A 19,242-nucleotide genomic window follows, 5' to 3' on the forward strand; every position below is an offset into this window, starting at 1 on the left:
ATGTACTACTAGAAAATACCAGCTCCTTTCCACCTGTTCTGCCTCGGTCTATTCATTGGCTTCTAAATAAAGTTTTTCAGTTGTTATAAAACATGAAAAAGTCATTTTCTAATTTGATCTGTGTGTTTCCAGACTTTCATGGAGAAATATAATAGTAAAGTCATTCACAAGCAAGGATATTAACCAGATGTTTCAGTCTATCTTTGGACAGTGTTTAAATACATAGTGGAAAACTATGTCTGGAAAAAAAAGATAGTAGAATCTTCCATTAGCTTAATCACTTGAGAAGTACTCAGGAGTACCTACCAAATGTGTAGCAGTAACATGATATCTTCATGACAGTGATGGTAGAAAATGTTTTTCGGACCCATTATCACTAAATAAAGTCAGAACATTAATTAGGCTTCTGAAACAGTTTTTAAAAAATAGTGTTCAAAACAGTTTTTAACTCATTCAGTGCACTGGGAGCAAAACCAGAAGGCTTTGACAGTGGGCCTGCTCTCCTGGTTCTAAGGCTGCTTCACAGCTCTGCCGGCTCAGACAAGGGATCCCAGACTTTAGGCACTAATAGGTCCCTGGCTTCAGGTTTCCCAGCGTTCAGAAGAATTGCCAGAAAACATATGCTGTGATAGAATCATCTTGAAGGCATCCATGAAAGGCAGAGCAATGAATAACTGCAGGACAGTGACCATGGGGCGGGCATCTCTTCAGTCTCTGCAGTGACTGTCATGTGCAGTCTAACTTGTAGCTCAGGGATCTCCCTCTCTCCCTCTCTCTCCTCTCTCCTCTCTCTCTCTCTCTCTCTCTCTCTCTCTCTCTCTCTCTCTCTCTCTCTTTCTCCTTCTCCTCTCTCTCTAGTTCTCTCTCTCTCATTCTCTCTGTCCTTCCCTGTGATAATTAATAATTGCTGCTAACTTGATTAAATTATGGATTGCCTAAAAGATTAGTAAAGAACATGTTTGTTAAGTGTATATGAGTATTTTGGGAACATAATTACATTATGTGGGTTCTGTGCCAACCAGTGCTTTAATCCATTGGTAGAGTCAAAATCTGAGTGGATTACTGGGAGGTGATAGAGCTTTGGAAGAAAAATCCAGTTGGAGGATGTGAGTGCACTGAGGTGTTTTTCAAGTGTAATTTTTCCAGCTACTTCCTATCACCCTGGGTCCTAACAGCCTGGCAAAAAGCATTTTTGTTCACTAACTCTTCTTCCACAATGTTTCTGCTTAACCACAAGGCCCACAAAACAAGGGAGCCTGCCATCATGGGTTAACCTCTAAAACTGTAAGGTCCTTGGGCCCAAAAGGATGACTTAGTAGAAGAAAATACAGGGACAGTGCAGTCAAACGATTCTTGTGGAGGAGTTCTTGGGGCTACACATAAGCAAGGATATCTAACCCTGCTCCCAAATGGCACCAAGAGCCTCCCCCATCCCACCATTTAGAAGATGGTTGATGGACAGCCGGAAGTAGCATGAAGCTATGTCCCAAGCAGAACTTCCGGCCCTTGCTCCATCAACCCTTCATTGTGCAGCACTACCTGAGAGGGTGTTTTTTCTTTCCCTTTTAAAATCATATTTAGCCTGGAAAAAATAACTTACTCTGGTATATTCCGTTATAAACTAAAGTATATCAGAGTATAAACAGATAGCCTCATCAGGAGAAACAGGAAATGTATATTCATACTGGCTAGCCAGGGTTTGCTGATAGTGATGATGACTAGCAAAAAAAATTAATAACATGACTATTTTCTACCAAATGCCCACTAAAAGGCAAAATCATATATTCTTATAAATTCAAGAACCTTCCTACTCAACACAATGACAATAGGTGCTAAACTACTTGGTCCACTATCTCACAAAAAGATGGCTTGCTTGAGGCTGTGTCTCATGAACTCACCCTCATCCCAAAGCCACTCTTGTCTACAGGCTCTGCTAAAAGATGTCTCGACAGTTAGAACTTTGACTTACTACCAGCAGCATCAGCCTGACTATGCTGTTGAGATTCCTTGGAAAGGAGAAAGTTTAATTACTCCACACTATGAAGAAGAGAAAAATCCAAGAAATGTGCTTTTATTTTCAACTATGACTGAGAACTGCATTTGAAAATTAGTAAAAACAGAACATTGTTTGACACCGATATATGAAAATATCATAATAAAATCTATGCTTTTGGTTCTAGGCTTACTATGCTAACTTTAAACTATAATTAAGAAGAAAAGTCAATTAATTTAGCCCTGCTTGTTTTTATTTCAGCATATGAAAAAAAATCTCACCAGAGTTTTATTCCATACAGACAACTAAAATCTTAGTAAGTCAAGCCTCAAATATTAAAAGTTAACATTGCTTGATTTACTAATTAGCATTTCATGGTGATATTTGTTTATAAGAGGCTAAAGGAATATAAATGCTAGCAGGGCAGAGTAGCACACGCTTTTACTCCCAGCACTTGGGGGCAGAGGCAGGTGGATCTCTGTGAGCTGGGGGCCATCCTGCTCTACAAAGCAAGTTCTAGGACATCCAGGGCTACACAGAGAAATCCTGTCTTTTAAAAAAAAAAAAAAGAGGGGGGAGGGAAGAAGGGAGAGAGGAGGGAAGGCAGGGAGGGAGGGAGACAGGCAGTGGGCAGGCCATAGAGCCACTTAACCAAGCCACATTTTCCCAGCATTTAAGTAAACACTTTGAGTTCTCTATCATCCCAATTCAACTGGTTCCAACTGCATAAAATTCCCTAAAAAGTGAGGTTACTTATTATAATCTTGATTTCTACCTCCTTCCAAATCTCCCTCTACCGTCTACACTTTTTTTATGTATAAATATAAAGTTTATTTAGCATAGTGTTTAGAAAAATAAGTTCACATCATTTCAGAAAACAAATAAAACACTTAATCGTCCAGGCATAACCCCCCTCCCCCATTACAGTACAATATACATACTTTAGATCTCTTTGGTTGGGTAGTTAAGCAAAGAAATGTTCTGGGACATGCTGTGTGCTATCACCTAACAGTGCAGTAGAGGCTCTGTTCCCCACCCCATGTCATACATTCTGTATAGAGTTTCTCATGTAAGGCACAGTAGAACCGTATTGAGTGTACAACTGGTGGCCTCTAAACGTACAGTACATGCAACAAAAGGATACATTTTTAAAGAGAAACCATGAAAACCAAAAGAGTCACATGCTATATGATTTTGGTTAATAAAGCAAATGGTGGTAATATTTAATTAAATTGAGATGTATCAACTAGATACAAAATAACCACTAGGTTCTATCATCGAAGTTTTAGGAAGACTTTGAAACAGCTGTCGTCAATTGTAATGACTGTAAGAAAAGGTCATTTCTGCTAACCTAAAGCTCTCTGGTACCCACGATCCTTTTAGCAGGAGCTCAGTACAGTTTTGGGACAAAACGTATTTAGGAAGGTAAAAGTTTAAGCCATTGGCCTGTTGATCATAACTCTACAGTCATCCTAATATGAAAACTATTTTAGAAAAATCCAGAATTAAAGTTTTCTTTTGAAACAATACCACCCTAATACCATATGCCTATTGTAATAAACTTGCTAGCAGTTGGGTGACGTAACCAGTAGAGACTTAGTCTGTCTCAATTCTGAGGGCCATCATCCCCAAATCAAGGAGCTGGTGAGACCACTGTTCTTCGAAAATATTTCTTAAAAAAATGATCCTCCCCACTTCCCACTTCCAAGAGCTGCCCGCAGCCTTTGCCCACACCAGACCTGCCACCATGGTCCAGTGTCTCCGCCACATCATCAGTCTCCTCCTCTTTCCTTGTGACAGTGTTTCTAGCTCAGCTTGGCATAACTTCCTCCCCACCCCCATAGTAACTGTAACTAGAAAGATCTTTTTGTTGTTGTTTTTTGTTTTTCTTAACATAACTTTACAAGTACTAGGAGTTAGAGCATTTATCTTCCAGTTACCATTAATCAGCCTACTGACCACAATTGAAAGGATTTTTTTTTCCTGTGATGACTGGATGAAAAATTTGTTTCCATCAGAATTACAGTGACAATTAACAGAGAACTAAGTTAGTGTAAACATAAATAAAATACTTCAAAGCTGTAGGTGGGATGTGGGCATTGTCAGTTAAAACCCCCATGCTGTGAGCATGTCTTCTGCTTTCTCAAGAGGAACAGCCACTGGCTTGCTAAGGAGTCCAGGTAAGATTGCTAGGATTTAACTTCTCTCCATTGCTCTGTGTTGAGTTTATTCTAAAAATCCCATGATATGTTCTCTGTTCCCTCCAGGCTCATCTTCCCCTTGCTTGTTGGAGCCTGATCATTCATCTTATCAGTCTGGACAGGAACTGTGAATCCTTGGGTATGCCTTAATTTCACAGGGGGGATCTCATAAGCATGGACTTGAAGTGAAGGCATGTTTATAACAGAGCTAAAGGGTTCTTTCAAGTCCAAAGCAGTATCTGTGTTCCCTGAAATAGGTCCTCACTACAAATAAGAAGCCATATCTAAGAAGCTACCATGTTACTTCCTCAGAGGAGCTGCATTAATTACTCATATATAAAACTCAGGATGTGACCTCAACCCCCTGTCAAAAAACTTGTCTGTGCTTTTAACTCCTCCCCACTTGTTAAAAAAAAATGAAACAAGAGTAATCAGACAACTAGAAACACTTGGCTCTGGGATTTGGGGGGAGCTAGTTGTATTAGAATTATTAGAAGGAAAATGGTCCTTTTGTTTGTTTTTAAATTCTCATAATGATGTTCTATGTTTAAGATCCTATAACTATATCAAAAGTTTTTCACATAAGAAGCTTTTATTACAGCAAAAACAATGAGTGTCCTATTTTATTCAGAGCCCTCATTCTGCACCCGTCGGCTTCAAAGCCACAGTGTGAAGAAAGAGCATAGAGAAGCAGCCTCATGACCCAGACAGGTGTCATGGAGCTATGTGATTTCATCCAGTCCCTGAGAACTCTTTTCAGGTTTTTCAGGACACAAAGTAAGAAAACAAAACCTAAGAATTAAGTTCTATAATAAGAAATGAGAAGGAACAACAATCCAAACTGAGAAGAAAGAGCAGAGACACAGCTCTCTGAATGGCATCTCCCAAGGGCAGCCATGTTCATTAGGAGAGTAGCCACTTCATCATTAGAAAGGCTGCCTCTATGCGCAGATATAGCTTCAAATCTGAGTGATTCAAAGAACAAATGACGTTGTGATGCTAAATTCAATATGATTTTCCACCTCATTGAAAAAAATTTTAAATATTCTAGTTTCTACTTTTCTTATAAATTGTCATGGATCCCAGACTTAAATCCTTCCAAATGCTTTTGTAGAAATAAGTCTTTTTTTAAAAGTTGTAACACATTTGCTACCATCACATGTGTTCTAAAGTCATTAAAATATAGACTATTTTATAAACATCATTGATCAAAATACTTTGATAAGTTGTAACTGTGGCCAAAGAAATGAGCACAAAACAAAGACATTTTTCCTTAGAGACTTCTCTATTGCTCTCTAAATACAAAGCACTTAGTAATGCCTTAAGGAAAATATTACTAAAGTCCATATTCTTTCATTGTATATGTAAAGGAAACAATTTGTGTTGGGAAGCAAATCAAGCATACATGCTCGTACATTTATAGTTACTTACACATACACACCTTAAAAACAAACTCTCTCTTCACCCCTCTATACACACACACACACACACACACACACACACACACACACACACACTTTCTTTCAGACTAAAGAAAGACTCAGGTGCTTTGCTTATAAATATCATTCAACTCACAATGTTCAATTAAAATTGTTGTAATTAACCCAAAAGTAAACCTATATGCCTTTATTCCCAAAGAAAAGGATAAAGACATATACACTATATGCATTATGACTATAAAGTGATATTTAATATGTACTACAAAATGAATTTCTTTATGTGATAACTAACTTCTAAAATTGATTAATTGATAATCTCTCATTCAAAATCTAATTTGTAATAATCTAAGTCATAAGTTTTTTTGGAAGAATGACAATGGGAATTGGTTAATCAGTACTGTAGAATCTATAAACTTGGAGAGAAATTGAGCTCATATTTTTCCTTATTTTACTTTATTAAGGAAAGAGTCACGTATAAAGAACATATTTGCTAAAGCTATTTGATATGATAATTGTCACAGCATCTTTTAAAAGTTGATATCTTTGGATCAAATTCAAGAAAATGTTTAGCATGTTCTCACATAGACAGATAGATACTCCATTTTCAGAAGAAAACGCAACCAAATTTGTCAGCCTGACTAGAGTACAAGTACTAAAACTGATTTCCTCTTTCTAATCTCACAAACTTTAATCAAGTTCTAAAATTAATGCTGCTGATATCTTAGATCACATTTCCAGTCACCCTGAAGTGAATATCAAAAATATATTTAAGAGATGGATCCAAGGCACAGACCTAATGTATGATTTTTTGAGATAAGAACCTTGACAAATGAATCGCAATTTTAATTCACACATCGGTTCAAAGATCAGTGCTACCTGGCAGGGCATATACAAAGGCTCCTACTCAAATGGCTCTGACTTCCGCAGAGCCTATAATGAGATTTCCCTGGAGGATCACTGTGTTTGTACTGTCAAAAATGCTTCACTCCCTCCCCACATGCTGCACTCCTCATTTCATGTGTACAAATTAACTGTTAAAGAGAAATATCTCCCCAGGGAGACTATTGCTGAATGAGTGACTCATCTTCCCTATCTGCCCCTGACAATTAATTTTGTCACTCTTAATTTTATTTCTCTCCACATATCCATTGTCTATCATCTTACCTCAGACCCCTGCCATAAACTCCCTATTATGCCCTAAATATCTCAAGACTTTCATCAGAGAGGTTGGACTCTCAACATATTCTCCTTAGTGTTCCTCACCTCCCTTTCTAACTCTTATTTTAAAGTCACAACTCTCCAACAGCTCTTGCTTTTTCTTTACATATATCCCTCAAGCTCTGGAGCTGTTTAAATTTGTTCTCCTCATAGAAACTTTCCAATCTTTTTTCTTTCCTCTAAAAATAAAAATTAACATAATCAATTCATCAAGTCTTAGATTATGATTCTGCCAGACTGACCCCTCTCCTACTCCCTCTAAACTCTGTTACTTCTGGTCCTATCTTCAAGTGAATAACTCACTTTAACATTCTTTTTCAAATATAGGCATAGCACCGTCCCTAACCTGCCGATCTGCACGTATCAATATCCAAGCTCTTGTGAAGTATAAGTTTCCAGTTTCTTTAGAAAGTCAGTTGCAGCATGTGAGATTTTTCTGGAAACTGTCTTATGAGAGGGCTTGTGATGTTTTTTGTTGAAAATAAACAGTGAGAGGGCACGTGATGTTTGGGAAGAATATAGAGCCCCATAGACAGTTGGAGGATTTTTTTTTTTTTTTTGCATTATTACTTCACTGGTCTTCACTGGTGTTTGCTTTGCAGAGAGAAACATTCCAGAGAACACTTCATGGACCTCTGGCTGCTTCTGGCCTCTTGCAGTGGCTTGTGCTGGGTCAGTGGGGCCTGGCTGCTTCTGCTGGGTCGCGCCACCTCTACAGGTCCATGTCTCTGTTTGGTGTTGGCTGTTGGACTGGACTGCTGCTATCCTGACAACACAGAGTGTATTGACCCATGGAACTACATCTAAACAGATCCACAACCTCTTTTTCTTATTAACATTCTTTCTCCCCTTCCTCTGGTCGGTTGGTTAGAAGTGTTTAAGAACCCTAAATAAAATAGGTTTTGAAAAATCTAGCTTTCTCCTAGCATGGTTGGTCATATATTCTTGACCTCATCTAAGGCATTGTTCCTCCCTGGTAGAACCTTGACCAATAGACTTCAAGCCCTCTCAGTTCCCTCACGACTGCTTACTTCCTTCGTCTTCGCTTGAAACTCCTTTTTCTCACAATGCTAGAAATTCCAGGAGCTCAGTCCTTGGATTTTTCTCCCATCTACATTTATTTCCTACATGATCTTCTCAATGTCTATGATTGTAATAACCTCTATATATTTGGGTTTGATAAACACTACATTTAGATATTGACCACACAAAATCTTGCTGGAAAACCTAGCCAACTACTCAGGGCTAGTGAAGTCGTGGATTCTGAAGAACCTCCAGCTAACTTGACTAATAATCAGCACAATCCCAAACTACGTTTTAAATATTTGCCCTTATCCCCACAGACAACTGTAGTTTTTACCTCTCATCAAGGAAACTCTTCTTTACAAAAGGAGGAGAGCATTACAGAAAACTATAACCAATGAGCTGGGTTGGGGAGCCCATTCTCAATGGATACATCTAAGAAACAGCTCCTGCACATAAGGTTTAGTGATTACTGCAGAAGAGGGAGCATAAAGATTGTAAGAGCAAGAGAAACAGAGAATTTGCCCTGACACTCTGTCTCCATGTAATGTCAGAAGCTACACATATAAAGCCTCACCAACACGACCGCCTGAATGTGATCTGAAGAAAGACGCCAGTAACCATGCTAACACGGAAAGAAGAAAGCTTGCAAGGTCTCAACCCTATACGAAGAACTACAAGCAATAAGGAATGCTGAGAATGGGAGAAATAGTCTTCCCCAGGGAAGAGCACACCAATTGGTTCTCCAATACCAAACGGTCAGCCCTGAAAATATGCATACGAATAACATTACACAGACTGATTATGTTGTATTTATATATGTTGGAACACACACACACACACACACACACACACACACACACACACACTTAAACAACAATTTTTAAAGGGAGCATGAATTTGAAAAAGAACAGGGAAGGATTTGCATGGCAGGGCCTGCAGTGAGGAAAGGAAAGGAAAAGTAATGTAATGTTATTAAAATCTTATAATTTTTTTAAAAATGCATTACCATCTCACTGTATTTCAAGAAAGGAAATGCTCATCTTCCAGCTCACAATGACAAGAGACAAAAATCCATCCTTGGATGTCTGTTTCCCTCAGATACCACAGCTCATCTCTCAGCAAGCACTGACAATTCTACCACTAAGGTCATTTTAAGGCAACATTTTAATGCAGTTGTCTTTAGAAATGGTAACAAAAAGGGAGGATAAAAGAAGCACAATGGGTGAGCTATTATAAGACTCTTTCATGAGTTGACCATTCTGTGAGGAACATGGTTGATATCATCTGAGAAGCTTGTGGAATAGTGCAGGCACCCCTCTGCATTAGAGAAGAAAAAAACATTTCTCCAATAACTCTAACGTCCTTCCCTGGTTGCCAAATGTCAATGTCAAACCCAGCTCATGGGTCTCCTAAGACAGGCAGGATTGCAGACACCTTTAAGTGAATCCGGTCATGACAGCACTATCTGAAATGGCTGGAACGAGAATTGAAGCAGCCAAACTTCAAGTGGTATATGCAAGTATTTGACACAACAGTCTATGTACAGTGGTATGCTGAAGCCAGCTCCTATCTGCTCTGGAGAACCAAGCATGCAGATCTCCTTATATCTCCTGTCATGAGTGAGAACACACTAGAGCATTCCTGTCACGGACATCAACAAATGTCCCAAACCATGAGACTTCCTTCCTCCCCACCTCAGAGGCAGTTACTAATCATTTGCTAGCATATCATGAGCTGCAAGATCCTGTGTCTATAGTCAGGTCACTGCTCTAGCTCGGTGATAAAACTGCAGCTGCGTTAGTTTGTTTGGTTGGCTTAGTTTGGTTTAGATTTGGGCTTGTTTTCCACATTGAAAACCCCATTGCCTAGAGCATCCTACTACTAATATAAATTGTTTGCACTCATTTCTTATACCTAAGCTCAAATATGACCCTCTGTCCAGTCTAACTCAGTTGTTATACTCTGTGATTATTCAACTGATATTTATTTTTCCATCTGGTGTAAGAGTATTATAGGAATATAACTCAGATATAGTTTTTCTCACCTCTATAGCCTCTGTACTGACCTTTGTATATGTGCTGAATTTCTGAACAAAATGTCAATCATCCACAGACATTTGTAAGAAAATTTAAAAGTAGTTCTCATGCCTGCAAATGCAGAGAGCCACACACAGAGAACACAGAATTTACTGGCATACATCACCTCCAGCATTATCCCTGAGTTCCAACGGCACCATCTAACTACAAGAAATTGAAGGAATGTATTTCAGATGAGCCCCAAGGAAGAAAAAGATAATATCTGGTGAGTATCTACCAGTCTCCTCCAGTCCAGTCTGCACACCAGGTATCCACCAATTCTTGGTCCCTGAGGAAAAAATGCTTTCCACAAAGGAGACAACCTAGAGTTCACTGAGGCACCACATTCAGCTCTAAATCCAGGTCTGTCCGATGCCTTAGCATCTCTAACAGACAGAAATGTGGTTCCTATTAGTCTAGTGATGTGAAGACCAAGTCCGAAAGTTATCTCCATCTTTTCCCTAAATCACACAGAGTGCAAGAGAACCACAGGGAAAGTCTCATCAGCAAAGACACAACAGCCACCGGTCCCCACGAGGTGTGGAACTTGCTGTGGCATTGCTACAAAGGCTCGTCTGGCCTGGAGCAGGAAGTTCAGTTATTCCCTTCTTAAGGTGCTCCGGATCCAGTTCCTGGGAAGTTTCTGACTGGTTCCCCAGTCATCTCTTGCCATTATCCTCATCGGAGGATACTCCCTGCAAGTTATTTTACTTTTGAACACTCATTTAATCTAGATCCATTAGATTTTCTTTAAATTTTCTTTTAAAATTGGTATTTCTTGGTGGCGTACACCTTTGATCCCAGCACTCAGGATGCAGAGGCAGGCGGATCGCTATGAACTCGAGGCCAGCCTGGTGTACAAAGCCCGTCCAGGACAGCCAAGGCTACACAGAGAGAACCTGTCTTGAAAAACAAAACAAAACAAAAAAATGTTATTTCTGATCTGTTTGATTCCAATCAATTCTACATGCCAGTAACCACATTCAGAGCATCTTTTTTTTTTTTTTCATAGTTCTAAAGCACACTTTGTTTTCTTACTCTAGTCTCTCAATGGTGACTGCCCTGGGGTTTCCTAACATAATGGGATAGGTTGTTAAAGATGTTTCTTTAATAGATTTTTTTGCTGCAATGCTAATTATTATTGGAGATATGGATCAAAGGCAAAGGCTAAAACTTTGATTTCTCACTGCAAACTAGGCAGTTGTTCTTAGTTCAGCTCTTCTTTTTTATATTAACTTTTAAAGGCAACCAGGAGCACTAACACTTTAGCAATGCTATTTCTGAGTGACTTCACCTAGAGCTACAACACTCATTCATGTTTGACCTGCTTATTCCTGGCACTGACTCGACCACTGCACAAGGTGCGCCCCTGGCCTTTTAAATAACTACACACTTCACTTACATTAATGGCTTCATGTTGCCTCTGAGTAGAAATCACTAGAGACTCAGCACTTGCCCTCTCTTTTATTCACTATCTTCCTGTTGGCTGATAGATCACTCTATTTCTCTGATATCTGTAGAGCCTTCCCGCTTATTTCCAACCCCCAGGTGCTGCCATCTTAACTTAAGTTATTCTATCGCAGGTGAAGAATTCTCTTCTCACTAATCACCATGCCTATAAAATGCAGGGCATCCCTTTGCCAAACACTTTAGAGTTCCTACGAATATGTCCCTGACTTCCCAGTCTGCTGTGATATTCTCTTATTGACTCCAAGACAGCAAACTTATTTCTATTTACAGTAACATCCATACTATAATCTCATGTTTTACATGTCCCACCTCAGTGAAGATCATGCAAGTTACATATAACATGTATGAACATCTATATATGAACTAGTATAGTTTTATCTCCTAATACTTTAAGTGATTAATCAATGGGCATTTTTGAACAAATGCGTGAATCACACAATTTCAGTACATTAATGAGAGAAATATTTGTATTTAGCCTTCAACTACCACTCTCTTAAGTACCAACTCCCTAAGGGCTATCTCAATATGCATGCCTACTTAACAGACCTAAAAATATAATATTTTTAGCTTCTTCCATTTCTTTCCCCCACCTGCCTAATTTTTTTAATTTCCCCTGATACGGTTTGAATGCTTGTCTCTCCAAAATTCATGCTGGAATCTAAGATTTAATGTGATACTATCAAGGTATGGGACTTTTGAGGACTGACTATCTACCGTGAGGGGACATAGCTTTTACATCCACTGGAGATGTATGTAACAACAGAAACAGGCTATAGACTACTCTGAGTTCTTTTTTCAATTCAATTGTGTATGCTCAGTTTTCTAATTTACAAACCTGAGCATTTCCATGCCTCCACTTTATCCTGTTAATGTTTTTTTAAAAACTGCTTATCAAACTTATAGGCTTCTAATTCTGAATTTACTGACCTATAATTACAGAAAGAATAGCTTCAAAGACATTAACAGGCAGAGTATGTGAAGTGAGGGTGTTGGCTGTTTGAATGAAAGTGATGCAGCACACAGACACACACACACACACACAGACACACACACACACACACACGGGCTTATATAATGGAATATTTGGGTACCATTTGCTGGAACTGTTTGTGAAGGATTAGGAGGTGTGGCCTTGGTGGAATAGGCATGTCACTGAGAGGGCCTGCCGATTTCAAAAAGCTAGTACCATTTTCAAGGTGGCTTTCTCTGTCTTCCTCGTGCTTATGGATTAGGCTATAAACTCCCAGATATTGCTCTAGGAACATGCTTTTCTGCCTGTTGCCGTGCTTCCCACCATGATAGCTAAGGACTCAAAGCTTCTAGAACCATATGCCCCAGATTTAATACTTTTTTCTACAAGTCACCTTGGTCATAGTGCTAAGCTACAATAATTGAAAAGTAACTAAGAAAGAGATACTCTTTGGTCAGCTGAATTGAGGATAAAAACAATAAATAGATTATCATAGTGCTTTTCTGAGATTTTAATATGTTAGTAATCAATGAATATCCAAGGAGGGAGTATAATGTGCAAGGTTTGTTTAGAGGTTGTTGTTGTTGTTTGTTGTTATTTGTGGTAGTTGACAGAAAATGGCTCCTGCAGGCCCAGAGAGAGTGGCACTCTTAAGAGGTGTGGCCTCGTTGGAGTAGGTGTGGCTTTGTTGGAGTAGGTGTGGCATCAATAGTGGGTGGGCTTTGAGGTCTGAGAAGCTCTTCCTGCCTGTGGATCCAAATGTAGAACTCTCAGCTACCTCTCCAACACCATGTCTACCTGAACGCTGCCATGCTTCCTGCCATGTTGATAATGGACTAAACTTCTTAACCAATTAAACCAGCCCTGATTAAATGTTTCCTTGCTAAGAGTTATCATAACTATGATGTCTCTTCTCAGCTATAGAAAGCCTAACTAAGACACTGTTGTTATTTGCTTGCTTTCCTCTGCTCTTATCTGCTAAAGAACACTTGTACCGAGGCAAATCACTCAGGACTAATGTGCCAAGGAAGATACTCAGGCACACCACACACATATTACATGTCATCGCCCTGTAATTCTGGTACTGGGTCTAATACTCAGGCAGCAATGTTTATACCTAACATTGATCTGTGAGTCTTTTAGCTTTTGTTTCCCCAGTTCTGAAAAGTGTCTGACACAGAAAGGACAATTTTGTTGAATGAAAAAACTATAAACAGGTGGATAATTTAGTACTTTAGAAATATCTATGTTAACAGGAGGCTTTGACTACTATAACTAGAAATGTCTTACAAGGTCATTTATTTAAGCTGTTACCATGAAGTATCAAGTTTGTTTAAATGGAACCAAGGCTTCCACCTTACTACACTTCTAAGAGAGAATACATTTTTTACTACTGTTTGCCTTATGAAAACTCTACATCATTGGTATTCCATTTAGGGAGCTGGGAGAACATCCTTAGAAATGGGTTGCCTGGGGCTGGAGAGATGGCTCAGTGGTTAAGAGCACCGCCTGCTCTTCCAGAGGTCTTGAGTTCAATTCCCAGCAACCACATGATGGCTCACAACCATCTATAACGTAATCTGATACCCTGTTCTGCAGTAAAGCACTCATATGCAATAAATAAAATAAATAAATCTTTTTCAAAAAAAGAAATGGGTTACCTGCCCTATCTGTCCCTATCAGTAGAACTTAAACTACTCAGTACCAGGGAAATAAACATCCTCACATGATCTCTACTAGAAAAGAAAAATGCAACCAAAGGAAAACACATGAGGAAGTTCTGGTCCTAAATCCCACTTCCCTGTTAGGATGTGCTCCACACAATTTCAGGTGAACCAAAGGTTGGAAGGTTTAGTAACTGTCCTCCTTCATTATCACAGCTAAAATTCAAAGTTCTAGGCATTATATGAACCAGAAAATTGTATTTCAAGTTCACAAAAAGTAAATAGTTCCATATGTTGGCTTACCAATTTTCTTGCCTCCGTTCAAAGCTTACCTTTTTGAAAAATATCTACAGGCTGGTACTTCTCTTTTATATTCGAAACATGCTGCTCCTTTAAGGAAATTTCCTGTGAGGGCTCCTTTAAAGGTGTGCACTTGGAAGAGTCCGCGGCATAGCTAATGCTTCTGAGTACCATCCGATGCCCTTGAACTACATCAAGGATTTCACTTTTCTTAATCTCAAAAGGTATGTATTTGCCAGTTTTCGGTTTTTGGTGTTTATTTTTAAAAACATCTATAGAAGTACCTTGAGCCTTATTCTATAAGTAAATCAAAATTTAACATTTTAATATTCATTATTTAATATAATTGCATAGTAAATTTTATACATTCTATCAAGATAAAGGCATGTCATCATTGACTGCACTTTCCACGGTGTCTCTCTATAGAAGGAATTTACTTCAGTATGCATGGCAGTCATTAATGAAGCCAACACTCTAAAGCTATTCCCAAGTGTCAATGTTATAATAATCCACTTCAAAACAAAAGTTAATTTTACAATAGCAACTTCCACCTCAAAAGAGACATTTTAAAATACAGGCACACAAACTGTCAGCCCAGAAAACATACAAACAGGCAGCATTATGCAGACTAGATAAGCTATATTTAGGAATATAAGAATATATAGGTAGGTATATATATGTATATGTATATATGTGTATATATGTAGATATATGTGTGTGTATGCATGAAATAATAATAGTAAAAAGACAAAAATAAAAAGAGGCCATGAATTTGAAGGAGAGCAGGGAGGGGCATATAGAAGGATTTCAAAGGAAGAGAGAAATGTTACAATTAAATTATAATCTCAAAAATTAAAAAGTACAGTCTCAGAGTCTATCTTAAAATAATTTTCAAGTTTAATTATTTTAACCACTTTTGAGTACTCTTAACTGCCTATAAAATTCCCCAACCTTTCTCTGCTAAACTAGAAATCAGTCAGTTTATATGGAGGAACACCTTCATGAAAACCATACTGATAGCAAGACATAATTTTTTAGATGTGTTTAACCATGTTTCTTACTTTTGAGCAGCATGTGCACTAGGAAAATAATATCACTCCAGATCTGTGGGATGTGAGTGTCCACACAACATCTGCTCTACAGACAGACAGAGCTGGATACAAAGAGTCAAATCAATCATTGTTGGTTGTAGCTGTTGCCAACTCAAGATGTCAGTAAGATTTTGGTGATAAGTAATATTTTTGCCAGATAAAATAATAGGGAAATGCTGATTGTCTAAATTACATACAATTCTTAAAGCAGGTTAGATTTCCAAGGTACATATCTAGTCCTAAGCACTTGCATCCTATATAAACTGTCTACTATTCTAGAAGCAATATATTTGAAAAATATTTTAAATTTTAGAGGAAAAATTAGAATTATTAGTAAACAATGTTATATGGTTAAAACTACCTTTGGTCATTCTCAGCAAAAAAAAAAAAAAATCACTGAAAGAAACTAAAAACAAAAGACAAAACCAAAAACCATAAGCTAAAAGAACAATCTTATTTCCAGTAAAGGAAGAGCTGTTAAAGTCTTAAATATTTGAAACAGGAGTACACACACAGTAAACCATCCTTAAGATCCCCTCCCTCGTCTGTGTACTTAAAGACCCATCATCACCATAGCTGTTCAGTCTTCACATTTCCCACCTGCTCTGCAAAGCCTTTCCTCCAAACTGTGACCCTCATCTTTGTCACTCTTTCCCCTTCCACCCTTCCTAAAACTTCACAACTGTCTGCCACTTAGCAAATCTCTACTGAGCCAGGCACAATGCTTGTGGCTGGAGATGCACTGTTCAGAAGAGACGGGCTTCCCTCCAGGGGCTGTCCACTGGCCACAGAGAGTTCTAATGCAAAGTGACATGGGAGAAGGCACGGGTGCACATATCATGCTGAGGCCACATGAGAGATGTATCTCACGGTGAATTTTTCATTTTAGTTTTGTCTAAATAGTGTTAAGGGGATAGTTACTTCAGATTATAAATCCAACACTGCTAAAATATATTAAATGTCAAACTAAATACATACATAACAAAATCATTTGAGTAAGTGATAAAATCTTTCTTTTGTATGTCACCTAAACCAGCTTCATAAAAGCTACTGAAGGTATTGTTCTCATTCTGCCTCGGAGCCTATCATATATTAATGTCCATTAAATACTTTGCGAAAACCACTATAGTATTCAAAAGTATTTATTCATTTGTCTGAATAAAGTGTGTTAAATAATGCAAAGAATTACCTCATTTACTCTCTTGTAATGTTGGGCAATAAGAGATTTTGCTTCTTGCAAAAAATCTTGCTGGGTGGTTTCCAATGCGGGACCTAAAATAGAAACAAAAATGCTTTTTTATAAAAAAGGATATGCTTTATTTGTTTGGTTTCTGAGACAATGTCTCTAGCTGCCTTGGAATTTGCAATTCTCCTGCCTCAGCCTCCCAAGGACTGGTTAAAGTAATTACTTAGCACTTTCTTAATCAGGATGAAGAAGCTATAAGAATAAATTTTGAGGTCATCTGTGCATTTTGCAAGGTTATATATAAGAACTTTCTAAGTGATCTTTACAATTAGATTTTTTAAAGGTGTAATGATCCTTCTATATAATATCTGCTTGCTGTGGTTTTTTTTAAGCCAGTGCTCAGAATAATCAGCTGAATGATATAAATATTAAATCCCTGAAAAACTAAAGAAAACACAAACATGAAATATCCATGAACTTTGAAAATTCTTTGAGTATAATCTTATTAAAATATTAAAATATATTTTGGGCATAAAAATAATTAACTCTTACCCCTGTTGAGCAATGCCTATTATTACACATTGGAAAGCATTTAACTTATTATTTGTTGATAAAGTAACAATTACAAAATAAAATGCCTCAATAACTCTGTGGGACTAGTGTGGAAATAATGGATATTTATACCTAATGGTCTGTAGTATTATAATGATTGCACTTATATCACTTCTATTTTTCCAAACCATTTAATTTCCTCTAACAAAAGCTGCCTATGAACTCTCTGGCATGGACAGTGTACATCATGCTCACTCACTATGGTCCAAGAGTCCACCCTTCAATATGTGCTTAAGAATTATGTGATTTGTGTATTAGTAAGTATTTCCCAGCATCCTCTTCTTTACATCAATAAAATTTAAAAGTAGTACCTATCCAGGTTAGCTTTCCATCTGCCCAGTGGGCTGGCTCCCTGACAGCCCTATGTCCTTTGTAAGTCTTAAAAAAAAATCAGGGTTTCTGCTCTCTTCTTTACATTCACACAGATTTTAAGCAATTTTAAGGAATTTGATCTACTCAAAGTGAGAACATATGAGATACTTCCACACTACCTGAATAGTAAAACTATGAATACTGTTAACACGGAATGCTCAAGGGGCTGTGAGGACACCAGGACCCTCCTGTGTTGCTCATGGAAATACAAATACACAGGGAAGTAAGCAGCTTGGGAAAGGTATGGAGATGTTTATGAAGCTAAAAATATATTTGCTCTGTGATCTTGCAGTTTTACTTCCAAATATTTACTACAGAAAATGAAAACATGTTGATAAGAGACTTGAATGAGGTTACTTACAGCAACTTGCTCATAAATCAAATTGGAAGAGGCTCACATATGAATCAGTGGGAGAATGGAAAAACAGGCTGTCTTATACTTATACAATGAAACTGTTGGCCATCAAAAAAAGAACCAAACTAGTAACATGTACAGCATGGGGGTAGGTCTCAAAAACAGCATGTCAAGTTAAAATAGCCTACAAAAATAGAAACCTGCTGCATGGTTCTCCTTAGGTGACATCCTACGTTAGATAGTAGCTATCTGTGGTTAAAATACAACAACAATGAATCTTCTATTGGGGCACATTGATTGAGAAGTAGCTAAGGAGGAAAGTGAAAGAAATACCTGAGCTGAAGATACTATTCCATGCCCTAATGGGAACATGGGTTGAGCAAGCATTTGTGACTGTGTTAGCTCATGAAATGTACACCTAAGATTTCTACATTTTACATTAACAATAATGTGCTTGAGAAAAATGCCCCTGCATGTCTGCCCAAAACACCACACTGCTATTTGCTATGTGCAGTCATGGACCACTGGGAGCTGTTATAACCAAATGCTGAGGAATGGAACCCAGGGAGACTTAGAAATACAGGAATGGAACAACCTGACAGTGGTCAGCCTTTAAAGTCCTGGGTTAGGAAAGGGAGCCACTAAAGCTATTCTGTTGCGATAAACAGCACACAAGTGGTCCCAGGATGACCCACTTCCCTCTGCTATATATATATAGAAGTGCTGTTAAGTCATGGCCAGACTCAGATTCCTCACCCTCTTGTATCCAAGGGTGTCTGTGTCTGTCTAAGGGCTGTCATTGGTGGCCTTTTTCTCATTACAATAAAAAGCACTTGAGATTCATGCACGCATTCCTAGAAATATCTATCACTGGTGAAGACAGAGCAAACTCTAGTGTCCCCATTCAAAGCCCTAAGAGTGCTGTCCCCACATGTAAAACTGGAATGTAAAGCTTGCAGTTTCATGAAACTGCAGCTAATCTGCTTTGAGGACCCCTGTAGTTGAGCACTTTTTTCCCTGAAGAAATGGCACTGGGGGTGAGCTCTATTCCAGTGTGGCTCCAGGCTTTTCCTTTGCTCATTTTCATAATGATCCTTTCCTGCTTCAATTTTCTTCTTCCGGTTAGCCAAATTTCCATCGTTTCCATGGCTATGCATACATGGGATAAACAACTTGCAAGAGATATGCAAATCCTTATTAAATAAAAGTATATTTACCCTATGACTTGGTGATTTTACTTCTAGACGTTTACAGAAGATGGAAACATGTC

The 19,242-nt window shown here is 38.2% G+C and overlaps 1 protein-coding gene across 4 annotated transcripts in view; it reads right to left on the reverse strand.

The window, feature by feature from the left end:
* IQCM (IQ motif containing M) overlaps window positions 1–19,242 on the reverse strand; it is a 440,692-nt gene that overhangs the window by 317,902 nt on the left and 103,548 nt on the right. For all 4 annotated transcript variants that reach the window (XM_084755724.1, XM_084755722.1, XM_084755723.1 and 1 more), the window contains 2 exons: window positions 16,637–16,719; window positions 14,389–14,653 (listed from right to left, as the gene is read on the reverse strand). In XM_084755724.1, the coding sequence (XP_084611850.1) occupies window positions 14,389–14,653; window positions 16,637–16,719 (348 nt within the window). The remainder of the gene's footprint in view (window positions 1–14,388; window positions 14,654–16,636; window positions 16,720–19,242) is intronic.

This window comes from Acomys minous, assembly GCF_964271855.1.
Source record: "Acomys minous genome assembly, chromosome: 14".
NCBI classification, from domain to species: domain Eukaryota; kingdom Metazoa; phylum Chordata; class Mammalia; order Rodentia; family Muridae; genus Acomys; species Acomys minous.